This window comes from Cornus florida, unplaced genomic scaffold, assembly GCF_030987335.1.
Source record: "Cornus florida cultivar Cherokee Brave unplaced genomic scaffold, ASM3098733v1 CherokeeBrave_3.0.0_Hap2_Chr06, whole genome shotgun sequence".
In the NCBI taxonomy this organism is placed as follows: domain Eukaryota; kingdom Viridiplantae; phylum Streptophyta; class Magnoliopsida; order Cornales; family Cornaceae; genus Cornus; species Cornus florida.
This window is the reverse complement of record NW_026775576.1, coordinates 21,470,691-21,485,764: the sequence shown is the minus strand read 5'-3', so window position 1 is coordinate 21,485,764 and position 15,074 is coordinate 21,470,691. Positions and strand designations below refer to the sequence as shown.

The 15,074-nt window shown below is 35.0% G+C and overlaps 1 protein-coding gene across 2 annotated transcripts; it reads right to left on the bottom strand.

The window, feature by feature from the left end:
• Window positions 1-3,929: 3,929 nt before the first annotated feature.
• LOC132311171 (uncharacterized) lies at window positions 3,930-8,053 on the bottom strand. Of its 2 annotated transcripts, XR_009482872.1 has the most exons (3): window positions 7,611-8,053; window positions 4,906-7,126; window positions 3,930-4,226 (listed from the first exon to the last, which is right to left on the bottom strand). XR_009482872.1 is itself a non-coding variant. In XM_059808938.1 (2 exons), the coding sequence occupies exons 1-2, from the start codon at window positions 7,788-7,790 to the stop codon at window positions 5,003-5,005; spliced, it is 2,304 nt and encodes a 767-aa protein (XP_059664921.1). In that variant the 5' UTR covers window positions 7,791-8,053; the 3' UTR covers window positions 4,757-5,002. The 2 variants fall into 2 exon arrangements, 1 of the variants encoding a protein (XP_059664921.1); XM_059808938.1 differs by lacking the exon at window positions 3,930-4,226 and having other exon boundaries at window positions 4,757-7,126.
• Window positions 8,054-15,074: the final 7,021 nt, after the last annotated feature.

Below are 15,074 nucleotides of genomic sequence, written 5' to 3'. Positions count from 1 at the left end.
TCTAGAATTTATACTTTGTTTCTAACTTCCTTTTTTTTTTTTTTTTCATTCTAAGGTAGGCTAGCTAATTTATATAATATAAATATTACAAATATCTAATTTTTACATTTACTAACCACCTTCCCAACCATATGGCTTCAATTCCACCCATAAACATTGATGCAATCCTATCCTAATCTCTAATTTCATCATGACATTGGTTTAATACTATTATTATTATTATAACTATTATTATTATTAATAAACTTTTATAATCATTATTATTATTATATTATTATTATTAATAAACTTTTATAATCATTATTATTATTATTATATACAAATTAAATACTTTAATTAAATAATAATAATTAATCTAAAACATAACCAATAAAAATTTTAAAACTAATCATTATACTATATAGAACATAAATCAATATTACATGCACAAATAAATAAAATTAATTAACCTAACACAAAATAAATTTAAATACACTCTTTAAAATTACGGGGTATTACAATTATACTCATATAATGACTCCTACATGTCACCTGTGTCAACTCCGAATTTTAGTTCCAACGGTAGAAATTGCTCTAAGCGATATCCTTGTGTTTAGATCTAGGTTTTCTAACAACAAACATATTTCGAAATTTTGTTTCTAACTTTTTTTATATATTAGCATGTTTATTCTGTCATATTTCATACCTGCTTTATTAATGTTTCTGTTATGGAACTATGTCCCATTTCATTTAATTTGACTTAAATTTTGAATAGAACAGTATTTGTTTTGGAGTAAAATACTTTTAAGGTAATTTTGAATTTTATGTTTCTAATTTTATTAATTAATGTTAGGGACATGAATGTGTTGAGAAATATTAAAGAGTCCGATGTTAAAACTATTTTCATTTTGAATAAATAAAAGGGCAAAGTACAGAAAATCCCCCATCGACTTGTAGCATTTTCTAGTAAACCCCTCTTGTTTATTTTTTTACCAAAGAACCCACCTCGACTTGTATCATTTTTCCAATAAATCCTCCTTGTCTAATTTTTTACCAAAGAACCTCCCTCAACTATCTGAAGGGGGTAAAAAAGTTGATAATTGGACTAAAATACCCTTTTATTTAAATATTAATTCTCCCAAACTTCAAAAATTCATATCTCACAAACCTTACATTTAAAAATTAATAATAATATATGTACAGAAAGCTTATAAAATAAAGATTCCAGAAATATAAAATTTGTACAACAAACCTTCATAACTAGAGAAAAATAGGAAATCTAAAAATCTACTCAAACAATCTTATTTTATTTTTAATAAATAAAATACTTGAGATATTTGCAAGAAAATTTTCAAAATTATTCATTTCCATATCGAGTCGAATATATAAAAAATTTAACCCCAACAGAGATCAATTTCATGAGATATCATATTTTGCGTCAAAGTATTTTCATTCTTTTATAGACTCGCCATTTAAAAAATTTAAAAATGAATATTGGGTCTCTATTGGGGCTAATTTTTTTATATGTTATGCTTTTTATGAAAGTGAATAATTTTGAAAATTTTGTTTCAAATAAATCCAGTATTTTATAAAAAATAAAATAAAATAAAATTATTGCAGTAAATTATTTTAAATTGTCTATTTCTCTTTGGTTATGATTTGTTAAACAAATCTTATATTTCTGGAATCTTTGTTTTATAACCTTTCCGTGCATATATTACTCACAATATTTGGATGTACGGTTTGTGAGATATGAATTTTGAAGTTCAGAAAAATTAAGATTTAAATAAAAGGGCATTTTGGTCCAAATATCAACTCTTTTACACTCTTTAGATAGTTGAGGGGGGTTATTTGGTAAAAAAAATTGAACAAAGGAGATTTATTGGAAAGGGCTACAAGTCGAGGGGAATTCTTTGGCAAAAAATTAGACAAGGGGGAAATATTGGAAAAAGTTACAAGTCGAGGGGGATTTTCTGTACTTTGTCCTAAATAATAATAATAATAATAATAATAGTAATAATCATTTTAAATTTTGTTACAGTTGAATTAAAAACACTGAAAAGTCAGAAAGCCATGAAATTGATCAACATGGTGGCTTGTCATGGAGAGATTTTGCTCGTCCTCTCTAATCATATTGAATTATCATCTTGTTCAGCCTTTCCTAAGCACTGTCCTAATTTTCTTACTTATCTATCTATTTTTTAGGTTCTAGGCAAATTGAGATTGTTTTGATATATCAAAAAAGTGACATCACTTATTATCAAGGTTAAATGAGTTCATAACCTTTACAATTACATTATGACTGAAACTAAATTAGATGTATAGAAGACATGACGTTTCAAGTATTGTATTAAAGGGTTAAAAATTTTAAACCAAAATTTTAAGGATCGGTTTGAAAAAATAGTTTTGCAATTAACAGTAATAAATTATGTCACTTATTTTAATTAACATAATATAAGAAAGTGGGAAAAAAATAAAATAGAATTTCAAAATCAATTAATAATAGTAATGCTTTTGAGACGGATGGATGTGGTGGATGAGTATTGTCGTAGTTTCGACATAATATTCTATTTTCTACATGGTGCAACCCAAAACGGAACTAATCATAGGGTAGAAGTAAAAACAAAAGTTGTATGGCTTGTTAATCAAAAATGTTGGAAATTGGTTAGTATAGAATTCAAAATTGAAACTTACCTTCAAAAAACAAATGGATGTTGATTAAATTTGTACCAAAATTCAAATTGAAACATACCTTAAAACAAAAATAGGGATAGGGTTTGAGTTGTGTGCTTCAACCAAAAACGACTTTTCTTGGAAAGGTTTGAAGTTGCATTAGAACATAGAAAAAAAATATTTCCAACAATTTTTGTTCAGAGAAAATTCTTGAAAGAAAGGATGGATAGAAAAGAGCAAGATAGGTAGAATGAGAAGGATTCATACAGGCAAAATCTGAATGTCAACCGCCGATTATATAATTTTGAACTGACATGAAGAAGTTGCTTGGATTTCTTGTTTAATTGAGAGACTCCTTTAAAACTATAAGTCTTTGGGAAAAAAAAGAAACTAAAAGAAAAAAAGAAAAAAGAAAAGTGATGTTAATAAAGAGAAATATGACAATTGTTGCGTATAACATTTTTTTTTGTATATTAAAAAAATTATTTAAAAGTGTATATAAATAATCAAAATAGAATACACTTTTATAGGGTATATAAAAAATTGAATTTACCTTTAAAAAAAAAAAAAACTATTTTTTTATTGTTATTTAATTATATTAAAATTATTATCATTAAAATATTTATAATTAAAAGATTAATTTTTTATTGTTATTTATAGATTAGTTTATAATTGTTCTTTTTCGAGCATTTTGAGCTTCATCGAATAGTCATATTGTCATTTCAAGCATTTAGAAAGACATAACAGATTTTATTCATTTTCCGCTGCTGACATTAGCATAATTTTGTTTGTCTTCGCGGGGTGTCCTAACAGCAGGGAATCTATTACATAAATCACAATTCCAAAGAGAACTAAACCTCATTCCATTGCACTGCCAAAACTTGAGATAGAGAGGCTGTAAGGGTTACGCAGCCAACCACCACCACCACCACCACCACCACCACCTAATTCTGACCAAGTAATTCACCAACGCCTTGCATCTGTTGAAGACCACTTTGGTCTGGTTTCATGACAAAAATATCACATTTTAAATTATCTTATTTTCCTAAGTAATCAAAACTCTATTTGTTTGGATGTAAAATATTTTTTATTTTCTGATGTCTGGTTGTTGTAAAATATTTACAAAGAAAAAAAATATTAAAATTTAACAAAAATAACTTATCCATCAATTTTCGGCAAGTTATTTTACATGTCCCGCCCGATGGACTCGACCTCAACCTCAACGTAGAGCTTTGCCAAACACCGACAAAGTCAAAATAAAAGAATATTTTACTTGAAAAAAAAAAAAAAAAAAAAAAATTCAAAAAAAATATTTTACGTCCAAACAAACCGAGACTAAATGAATAGTCAATCTTCAATCATCCCAATGAAAAGTTTCATGCAATTTGTAACCGACTCTGTGTTTTTTGTAATTTTGCGATCAGATCTCTACTTCATCCATGGATGTTGGCGTGTACCGGAACCTACATTGAGCGATGTCTCAATCTCGCACCCAAGGCCTCCCAAAGGAAACAATTGACCTTTTCACGAACAATCCCAGTCAGATCCCTCCAATGGACAGAGAAGCCAGAGTCCTAAGGTACAGAGAGAAGAAGATAAGAAAGTTTGAGAAGACAATCAGATATGCCTCAAGGAAGGCCTATGCAGAAACCAGCCCCGGATCTAAGGCCGGTTTGAAAAGAGAACAAAGAACTTGAAGTGGAGCAGATGCTATCGACAACACTAATGGCAGAACATGGATATGGCTTTGTTCCATCATTCTAAATCCGACTATAAGAGAGGAAAAAGTAGAATCTTCATATGAGAATTTTGCTGATAAGTATTTTACTAAATCTAATTGTTTTTTTTTTTTAAATAATTAGTTATAATTATTTATTGTGTGCAATGATAATTCCCCTTCTGAGTTCTGAGTCCATATTTGCAATTCTAAATTTTGGGTTTCCGGGAGCTAAACCAAGAAAGGTTAACCGGAAGAACTGAATAGCCTACCCTAAGTGATTATCTTCTTTCCACTGAATAGCCTACCCTAAGTGATTATCTTTCATGGAAAGAAGAATCCAAACGCAAAACATCAACAAATCTAAAGGAATCCAAACCAACAATATACAGCAGCAACAAATTAACTAAGTGATGATTACCAGTGACAGAACACAGTTGAAGCCCCAAAATCCTACTTCTACTACACATATACTATGTTGCACACAGCAGCCACTATGGTGTTGATGCTAGTCAAAAGTACAAAATTTCACTTACCACAGTTACTGTCCTTGAATTCACAGCTTTAGCAACCTTCCAGGTCCCAACACTTAGGCTTCTGCTGCCACTTCATTGAGTCTTCATATCCATGCTACTAGTTGGTTTGGGCTTTAGGAGGCCTCCCCCGGCCTCGACGCTTTGGTTGCGCCTGCTGCTTCGGTTCCTCCTGCTGCTTTCTAGGCCTCCCACGGCCTCGACGCTCCGGTTGCTCCACTTGCTCCAGCTGCTCCCGTTGCTTCTTAGGCCTCCCCGGACCTCGATGCTCTGGTTGCTCCACTTGCTCCAGCTGCTCCTGTTGACGGGGCAATGATTCAGTCGTACTTGCAGCAGCCAGTGATCCAGCTTTAGGAGGTCGAGGCCGTAATTGCCTACGTCGTGGCTTCTCCTGTGTCTGCTGCTCCTCATGCTGATGTTGTGAGGGCAAGGATTCAGCCATACTTGTATCTGTCAGTGATCCAGCTTTGGGAGGTCGAGGCCGTAATTTCCTACGTTGTGGCTTCTCCTGCATCCGCTGCACCTCATGCTGATTTTGTGAGGGCAAGGATGTCATACTTGTATCTGTCAGTGATCCAGCTTTAGGAGGTCGAGGCCGTAATTGCCTACGTTGTGGCTTCTCCTGTGTCCGCTGCTCCAGCTGATCCGGTGTGTAACTCAATTCTGTTGATTTTAGTTCCGAAAATTTTTCAGGAAGTGGAAGATCTAATTGCTGTTCCGGCTGCAAAACAACAATATCAGAATTTTCCTCTCCAGCACTCTTCATCGGCTGCTCTTCCTCTGAAGATTCTTTTTTCTCTTCTTCCATAATAGGCTCAAGGGACTCAACAGACGGCAACTTTAAACTTTCATAATTCTTCTCATCTTCTAATGCTTGATTTTGTTCTTCAATCCCTTCCATCGGTTCTTTCAACTGATATTCTGCTTCAATTTCTTCTTCCATAATGGGCCCAAGAGACTCAACGGGCAGCACCTTTAATTTCCTGCCCTCACCCTTCTCACCAGCATCACAGGATTGCAACATCTCACTGATATCACCATCCTTCTCATAGTCTAATGCTTCATTTTGTTCTTCAATCCCTTCCAACGGTTCTTTCAATCCTTCCATCAGTTCTTTCAACTGATATTCTGATTCAACTTCTTCTTCCATAATGGGCCCAAGAGCCTCAACGGGCAGCAATTTTAATTTCCTACCATCACCCTTCTCACCATCATCACAGGATTGCAACATCTCACTGATATCATCATCCTTCTCATATTCTAATGCTTGATTTTGTTCTACAATCCCTTCCATCGGTTCTTTCAATAGATATTCTGATTCAATTTCTTCTTCCATAATGGAGCCAAGAGCCTCAACGGGCAGCACCTTTAATTTCCAACCATCACCCTTCTCACGATCATCACAGGATTGCAACATCTCACTGATATCATCATCCTTCTCATCTTCTAATGCTTCATTTTGTTCTTCAATCACTTCCATTGGTTCTTTTAACTGATATTCATCTTCAATTTCTTCTTCCATAATGGGCCCAAGAGACTCAAAGGGGAGCAACTTTAATTTCCTACCATCACCCTTCTCACCATCATCACAGGATTGCAACATCTCACTGATTGACGCTTGATTTTGTTTGTCAAAAGTATAATGTTCTAGTGCTTGATTTAGTTCTTCAATCCCTTCCCTTGATTCTTCTAACTGATATTCTGCTCCAATTTCTTCTTCCATAATGGACCCAAGAGACTCAACAGGCAGCACTTTTAATTTTCTACCATCACCCTTCTCACCATCATCATAGGATTGCAACATCTCACCAATTGGCGCTTGATTTTGTTTGTCAACCATTTCAGTATTATCTTCTAGTGCTTGATTCAGTTCTTCAATCACTTCCATTTGTTCTTTCAAGTGATATTCTGCTTCAATTTCTTGTTTGTTACATGGACAACCCAGTTCCCTTTGCCGCTTCTTGCTTCGCTTTCTCTTCAGTTCCTTCCTCTTAGAAGGACGTCTAGAGCTAGGTTTTTGTTTCCTGATTGCACCAGCAAGCAAATAAGAATTGTCACGAGTCAAAACAATCTCACCACTCACACAAAGTTTCCCCAGATGATGATTCAAGAATACAGAATGTGCCCATGGCAATTCTTTATACTCCTTTCTAATAAAATTTGATATTGACTCTTCACTAGAACCACCTTCCTCGTTCAACTCTTGAAGTGCCCTGTGTATCATCTGCACAACATGACACCACCCAAAAGATTTTATCCATCAACATGCAATGTACACACTACTAACATCTACACAGACAAAGCAACAAACACAAAGACACACACGTACGTAAATACTAACAGACAAAAGCAGAGCAATTATACCACTCCTCTATAACCTATCATTTTCCAACCACCAAACCCAGATTGTCCATATTTGAACATTTAAAAAATAGAAAGTTACTCCATTGTAGCTCAAAGTCCCCAATTCAGTTAATAATGGTTTTTTCTTTTTTTCTTTTTTTTTCACCTCAAAACAAATACAATCATGCATTCATGCATCTGGGTCTTCACACAAAAACCCTAATTTAAAAAACCAGCTCAAAGTCCCAATTTTATCATTCGCAGCACAAAGTCACAATTTTATCATTCATGTATGATATCTACAAAAAAATAAAAAAAATATATGTATATATAGTCGTTGAATTTAAAAATTGAGAAATAATTACCGCAGAGTAAGGGGGATGATCAGGAGGGCTGGGCGTGTGGGCGAAGAACTCTCGGATGCGTTTATCAATTAGACATTTTCGCGCCTCCGTTAAGGGTTTGTTTGGATGTCTGCTTGCCATTTCCATAACCGCAGCTCTAAAGTTTTCCATCGGTAATCGGTCATTGCTGTCTCTCGACATTGGGTTCGTCAAACAGTGAAGACTTCTCTTCGAGTGTAGATGGATTCGCAGAAGCTACACCCAAATGGAGCGCAAGGTAGAAATTCTAATTGGCTTATTTGAAAGATTGAGGATGCGAGAGAACGGATTTTAGGGAGGAAAATAACGATCGATTGATTAGGGTTTCGATTGGGTTCCCTAATTTGATTTATTGGGTTGTTGATGATAATGGATAGTTGCTATCAAATAGACCGGCTCTTGCTCTTGAGTTGGCCCATCATCAGTTGTAGTTTTATTTATATGTAGTACAGCAGCGCGAACTTCTAAAAGTTTAGTAGACTAATAATATTCGCAAAAAAACCCCTTATACTATTGAGAAACTTGCAATTAACCCCCTAAACTATCAAAATTACATAAAACTCCCTAAACTATACAAATTTGTTACAGATCACTCCATCCATCACTCTTCCGGTCGGATCCATCACTGTTCCGGTATACACTATAATTTTAATGACCATAATACCCTTATGAGGTTGAAAAGACACTAAAGCCCCTTATTATTATAACAATTAAATCCAAACACCCTTTAAACACCCAAACACGTCCTTATGTCTATATATATACACACACACACAGAGTAAAAAATTATTGTTCATCTTCTCCAAAATTCATGTTCATTGTAGAACTTTATTTAATCATACAAGTCTTCTGGATACTGGCACCATCACCACCGTCCCCATAACTGCACTCCCATGGAAAAACCAAGTCTTCTGTTGTGTGAAACCACTCCCAATGAAAAACCTAAGTTTGTTTGAATTACACTCCAATTATATACAAACGTACATGATGTAAGGATGTGTTTGGGAGTAAGAATTTTATAAAGATGTGTATTTAATTTATATTCAATCATACATCGTCCGACTTAATTGAGCCCATAATCGAAAAGATTGATTTTCTGGATGTCATTAATTGACCACAAAGATACAGAAAAAAGAAAATCCTAAAAAGAAACCCTATATCAACAACACAACCCACATATCCTTCACAAATTCTCACCACAGACCACACCTCGGACACCACATTTGTCGTGGGTACAAACGCGCCTATCAAGGACAGCGAAGAATCAAAGGGCGTTGGGACTCTCCGGCGACCGAAGCTTTTCCGATGGGCTTTATCGCCACGAACAACGACGTAGATCTGGAACGTCAGACTGAGGAGTTGATAAAGCGTTGGACATAGGGTTTGATTATTGGTGTCGATGTAGGGACGAAGAAATCGACGTGAAGTTCATGGCGGCAATGTTCACCGCCGCTGTTCTACCCTCTGCTCCATCGATCTCATCTACCGCTACTCTATCCATGATATCATGAATCATTCGGTGATCACTTCTCGGCTCGCTTCCGAGTTCTCAACCCAGTCCGATCTGTAAATCCAAGTCTTAGATCTGTCTCGCCGGATCTCCAAGACCCAATCATCTCCCTCTTCGCAGAGCTCATCATAGCCACAACTGAACCAGTCGTCTCCACTGGATCTGCCGTAACCGAATTTGTCTCGCCGGTGCCATCAACATTCTCACAGTCGTCTTCGCTCTCCATCTCCAAGCTCGCCGCTGCCGCTACTCCATCGCCAAGCTAAGCTCTTCACTGCACTAGTTACGCCATCGCCCACCGCTGCGCCAGTCACACCAGCGAGCTCTTCGCCACAGTTTTTCCGCGAACCACCATCTCTTCTCTCTCTCTCTAGCTTGTTGTTGGCCCGTTTGGGTGCATAAGTGGTCACTGAAAAAAAAAAGGTTTGGTAAGGGTCAAGTTAAAATGATGTAGTCTTCTAAAGGGTAAACTGGTCAGAATTTTTTTCCGGCATGGGCAGCTGACGTGGTGGGGTAAAATGCAACAAATTCATAGTTCAAGGGAGTTTTTTATAATTCAGGGGGTTAATTGAAATTTACCAATAGCTCAGGGGTTTTTTTTTCATTTTTCCTTATTCACTATAATAATAATAATATTCAATATGCAAAAATTGCATTATTTAACCTTTTCGGAAAAAAAATTGCATTATTTATCTTGATTTTATTATTATTAATCATTAACAAAATAAAAAAATATATGACAAGGTCGATAGCTAATTAGTGCTCGTGGGTCATAATATCAATATGAGACTATTCTACTAAATAACTCAATCCGAATATGACTCGTTTAATATTAATGTCAGGAACTCTTAACACTAACTCGACTTATTTATTAAATGAGTTAGACGTGTAATCCGTTTAATGACTTATTTACTACAAAGAAAAATTATATAGTCTATAGTCTACAAAAAAGAAAATTATAAGACACAATTTTAGATGCTGTTTTGGAACTTAAATATAATTTTTTGTACAACACATATAGTTAAACGGGTTACACAGATTGAATTACTCTAACTCAAACAAGACATAATTAACTCAACGGTGTTGGTTCCTGTGGTACTCCTAATTTCAGAGACACGGGTTGATCAAGTCCGCGCCTAAAACCAGGGGACATCAAACAATTAATAATAAATAAACACACAATACAAAAGGATAAATAATAAATAAATAATATCGCTGAAAAGGAAACTAAGTAATAAATAATTAATCCTCTAAGTAAATCCAATAATCCCCAAACGTAAATAATTCTTCAGAATACAACTCGACAATCTGTATCATGAAAACCTAATAAAATCCCATAACTAAAATTAATAATAAAAGTCTAAAACTGAATAAAAAAGACATAGTGGAAATTCTTACATTGACGACATCGGAAGAGTGATTAATAGTAGTCTCTGCTCTTCATGATCAACCACTAGGCCTGCTACTGATGAGGACTTGAAAAATATAACAAAGATGGGTCAAAACCCACGAACAAGTCATTTTTACAACCCAAATAGAGATCTGATAAACGTTATATCCCTAGCTAACTCATGCAATATCTACATATTCGATAGAAATATATATACACACTTAAGACTCTCATTGGACTAAGGGCAGACTCAACCGGATAGTGGGTATCTTATGCAAAGGGCATACTCAACCGGATAGTGGGTATCTCATGCAAAGCGCACACAAGGTGGTCATAAGTCCTTCTTTTACCAAGGCATACACATCCCTATATCCAGCTACCTATCTCAACTAGGAATATTGTGATAACCCGGATTTTTAAGATTTTAAATTTTATGATTTTTAGTCAAGATTGATTATTTAATTTTTGGTGATTTTGAGTTATTAATATTTTGTTCTTTAGTGTTGATATTTTCTTTAATTATTTGTTTTATCAAGTTAGTAGAGGCTTAGTTTTGATATTTTATAAATATAGTTTATATATGTTGTCTGCTGTGGGGATGTTTCATGCCAATCGCGGAAGTGGAAAGAAATGAAGAGAAAATTGAGATTTGTAGTGGTTTGGCATGGGTCCCACATTTAAAGATATTAATGGGTCTTGAATTTTTATTTTGTTATAATATATATATTCATATATGTTTTGACAGATGGAGTTATATATATATATAGTAAGCTAGGAAGTGGAAAGAGGGAGCACTTGACCGTAATGATGAGAGAAAAAGAAAGATTGAAATTGTGATTTTTGTGGGTCCCATAACATTTGATTTGGTTTGTTTTTATTAGGGTTAATTACAATGATATCCCCTGAGGTTTGACGTAATGACAGTTATATATAAGTTGGGCCATTTTTGAACGATGATTCCCCTTTAAGTTTGATAAAGTTAACAAAGACACCCAGTGACAATAAATTGACATTATTGCCCTTTAACCCATTAAATTATCAATTTACCTAAAAATAATTATTTTTAATTGACTACAATACCCTAAGACCCACCCCCACTCGTACTAATAAACCAAGCACCCACACCCCATCACAACCACTGCCACCACTAGGGGTGACAATATTTGACACGACACGAGATAAGTGGGTTAGGGTTTGGGTTAATTGTGTTCGTGTCATAATCGTGTCGACACGGATTGACCCGCTAACTAAACGTGTCCTGTTCGTGTTTGACCCTGTAAACATGATTATGACACGATTAATCCGATTAACTAAACATGTCGTGTTCGTGTCAAAAATGACCCATTTAGCAAAATATGTCGTATTCGTGTCGAAAATGACTTAAATGTGTCTTTTCGTGTCGTGTCAAATCTTGACCCATTTATTAAACAGGTTATGCATATCGTATCGTGTTACATGTATAATAATGGTGTCATGTTCATGTCAAGGGTCTTAAACACGATTAATAATCGTGTCATGTTCGTGTTAACCCTAATCGTGTCCGTGTCGTAATCGTGTCGACACGAACACGACACGCCAACACGAATTGCTACCCCTAGCCACCACTACACAGCTTCACCATAGCCACCACCACCACCTATATTATTGAATGCCAAATTCTAGTCAGTTAAAAAGAAACTTCGCTAGCTGGCTTAATTCAATCTTTTGTTTCATTGTTGACTTTTGATTGGGTTCATTTAATCTCAACTTTGTTGAATAACATTTGATTAGTTTGTAGTTAGATTCTATGATGATTGTGGTTCAATTTAGAGGAATTTATTTTGCCAAATTCTGTTCTGTATTATGTAAAGTTTTCCATAATCTTAAAATTACTGATGTGCAAACCCTCTAAGTAGCAATGAGCACAATTTTTTTGTAAATTCTTTAGCCAAAACTCTGCTTCCATTTCCCGCAATTATTGGGTTTATTTTATGTTCCCATAGTACGAAGGTTGGTATATCTTAACAAATTATTGTTGAAAACATTTTATTGTATCAAGAAATCCATTGAACAAGCGGATTCACATGCCCTTATCTACATTGCCAGTGGCCAAGATGGGTCATCTCCATTGACAATCCACGACGGCGAAATTGACGACAACAGCGGTGTTGGTGGTGGTGAGTGGTGATTGGGTTGATTTTGATTGGAGATGTGAAAGCCTTTGTGGTCGTTGGGAGGAAGGACAGAAGGGTCTGTCGTCGCCGGCGGCGAACCAAAGGTCTCTAATGGCCACTAATCAATTGGGGTTTGATTGGAAACCTAGGCAGTGGTGAGTGGTGGTAGGTGAAATCGAAGGCAATGGTGGGTGAAATTGAAGGGGTGGGTTTTTTCTTGGGTTGTCTTCAATTAGGTGGCGGGTAGAGGTTGGAGAATTGGGTGTGGCGACATCGTTGAGGGTGGTGGCGGCTAGTGCTCTCTCTTCCCCGATGCTCTTCCATATATATATATATATATGAGGGTAATAATGTATATAATGTATATATATAAGCGTAAATTTGAGTTTTCATGAGTTATGATATTTTACAATAAAAATGAATTAAATATTGAAGGGCAATTTCGTCTTTTCTAATGTTTTAAGGGCCTGTTTGGATTAAAATTATCACAAGGGGTGTCTTTGTTCAAAAAATAGCTAAGTTGTATATGACTGTCAATACGTCAAACCTCAGGGGGTGTTATTGTAATTAACCCTTTTGATTATATATATATATATATATATATATATATATATATATATATATATATTGTATCTTGTTTTGGAAAAGATAGAGATAAGGATGGGTTAGATGGACGACTGAGAAGAAAAGAAAGGAGGAGCAGGTTGGTCACGTGGGCTGTTGCTTGAAAGACATATCAGATGAAATGAAATGATATTGTCTTACATTTTGCTTTTTAAGTGTGGTGAGCAGATTGACGTGTGTATGGAGTCAGTGGAGAGCCGTTGGTGAGTTGGGTCAGTGGAATTGCCTTTAAATTGGGTGATTATGACTTGATTTGTATGCGAAAGTAGAAGGAAAAATTAGAGTGACACAGAGAGTTTGAGGAGAGCAGAGAGACGAGAATTACAGAGAGGAGAGCAGCCAGAGGAGGCTGGAGCTTGAGGTTTTTGATGATCCAGTGAGGAGATAATTCTTTTTCAGTGTAGGGTTCTCTATACCTTGAATAACATGGGGAGGTTTTGCTTCAATATTTTTATTAAATGTTTTCATGAAATGCATATGTATTTTGTTTATACTCACCTGTATATGTTTATTTTGTGAAGTTGTTTTATTAAACCTCCATGAAATTCTTGTTATGGTTTTTCCTACTGGGACTTTTGTCTCACCACCCTCCAGTTTCAGGTACCGAAGATGGACGAGGATTGCTAGATTTGGGCTTAGGCTGAAGAGTCGGCGTTGCAGGATTTAATTTAATTATTTGGAGAATTTTTGTATATTTGAGGAAACTGACTTTGTATAAAAAGAGGGCATTTTTTTATGATCTTGGGTGTATTTTGATGTATTTTGAGTCAAATAAATCGATGATTTTATTTGAAAATTCGGATCGTTACAAATATACGCCACAATCCTAACCATTGATCACGAGACCTCAAGCTCGTATCATGGTACACAAAATAATATAAATATCTAGCCATATTCTAACAGTGGCATAACTATACATAAAATACAATAACCATATCCTGATAATGGCACGACCACATATAAAAATATTGTAGCCATATCCTGACAGTGGCACAATAAATAACATAACCATATCCTGACAATGGGATAAATAATAAATGACTCAACTTATTAGTCGGTCAAGCAATATCAATATAATACTAAAATCATATCCTAACAATGGTCTCACATACAACAAAGATAGATCAAATATTAGATCATAAAAACAACTATGAATATGATTTAAATAACATTATCAAATATTGTAATTAGTGTAGCAATTTAACCTTATTAAATTACATGAATAATTTATAAGTTACTAATGTCCTTTACATCAACCATGAAAATCCTAAATCCAGCCATGAACCATTTTGATAACTTATAATTCCAGCAAATTAGATGATTACAATCATATACCATGCTAAACATTTAAATTTCAATGCTTGAACAAGTTAAAGTATTCAATTTACAAATTAATAATTGAATAAAATCCAAATTAACATGCATACCGAAACTTCATACCATTTAATCCACATACCACTGTTCCTGAGTCCCTATTTAGTATTCGGGGCCTTAACAAATCAATCTGGGGTCATTTAGGGTGTTTTTAACCAAACCAAACCCCTTAACGCTCGAGTCCTGTCAAACAGCGGTCAAGTGTTGAACAACGCTTGAGCCCTATCTAACAGTGCTCGAGTGCTGTTTTCCAGAATCAGCGCTCAAGTCCTGTGATCCGGTTAGTGATTCGGATCCAGCGGATTTGGGTCGTCACACAATTATCACATAATTGTCCCTTAATTGTCTTTTACAAAAGCTTCACTCATTTTTGCACAAAACATATCACTTGTTTC

Coding starts and splice junctions, on each gene's coding strand:
- LOC132311171 (XM_059808938.1), bottom strand. CDS start 7,790: ATGTCGAGAGACAGCAATGACCGATTACCGATGGAAAACTTTAGAGCT. Junction 7,127..7,610: donor ATCATCCCCCTTACTCTGCG/GTAATTATTTCT, acceptor CATGTTGTGCAG/ATGATACACAGGGCACTTCA.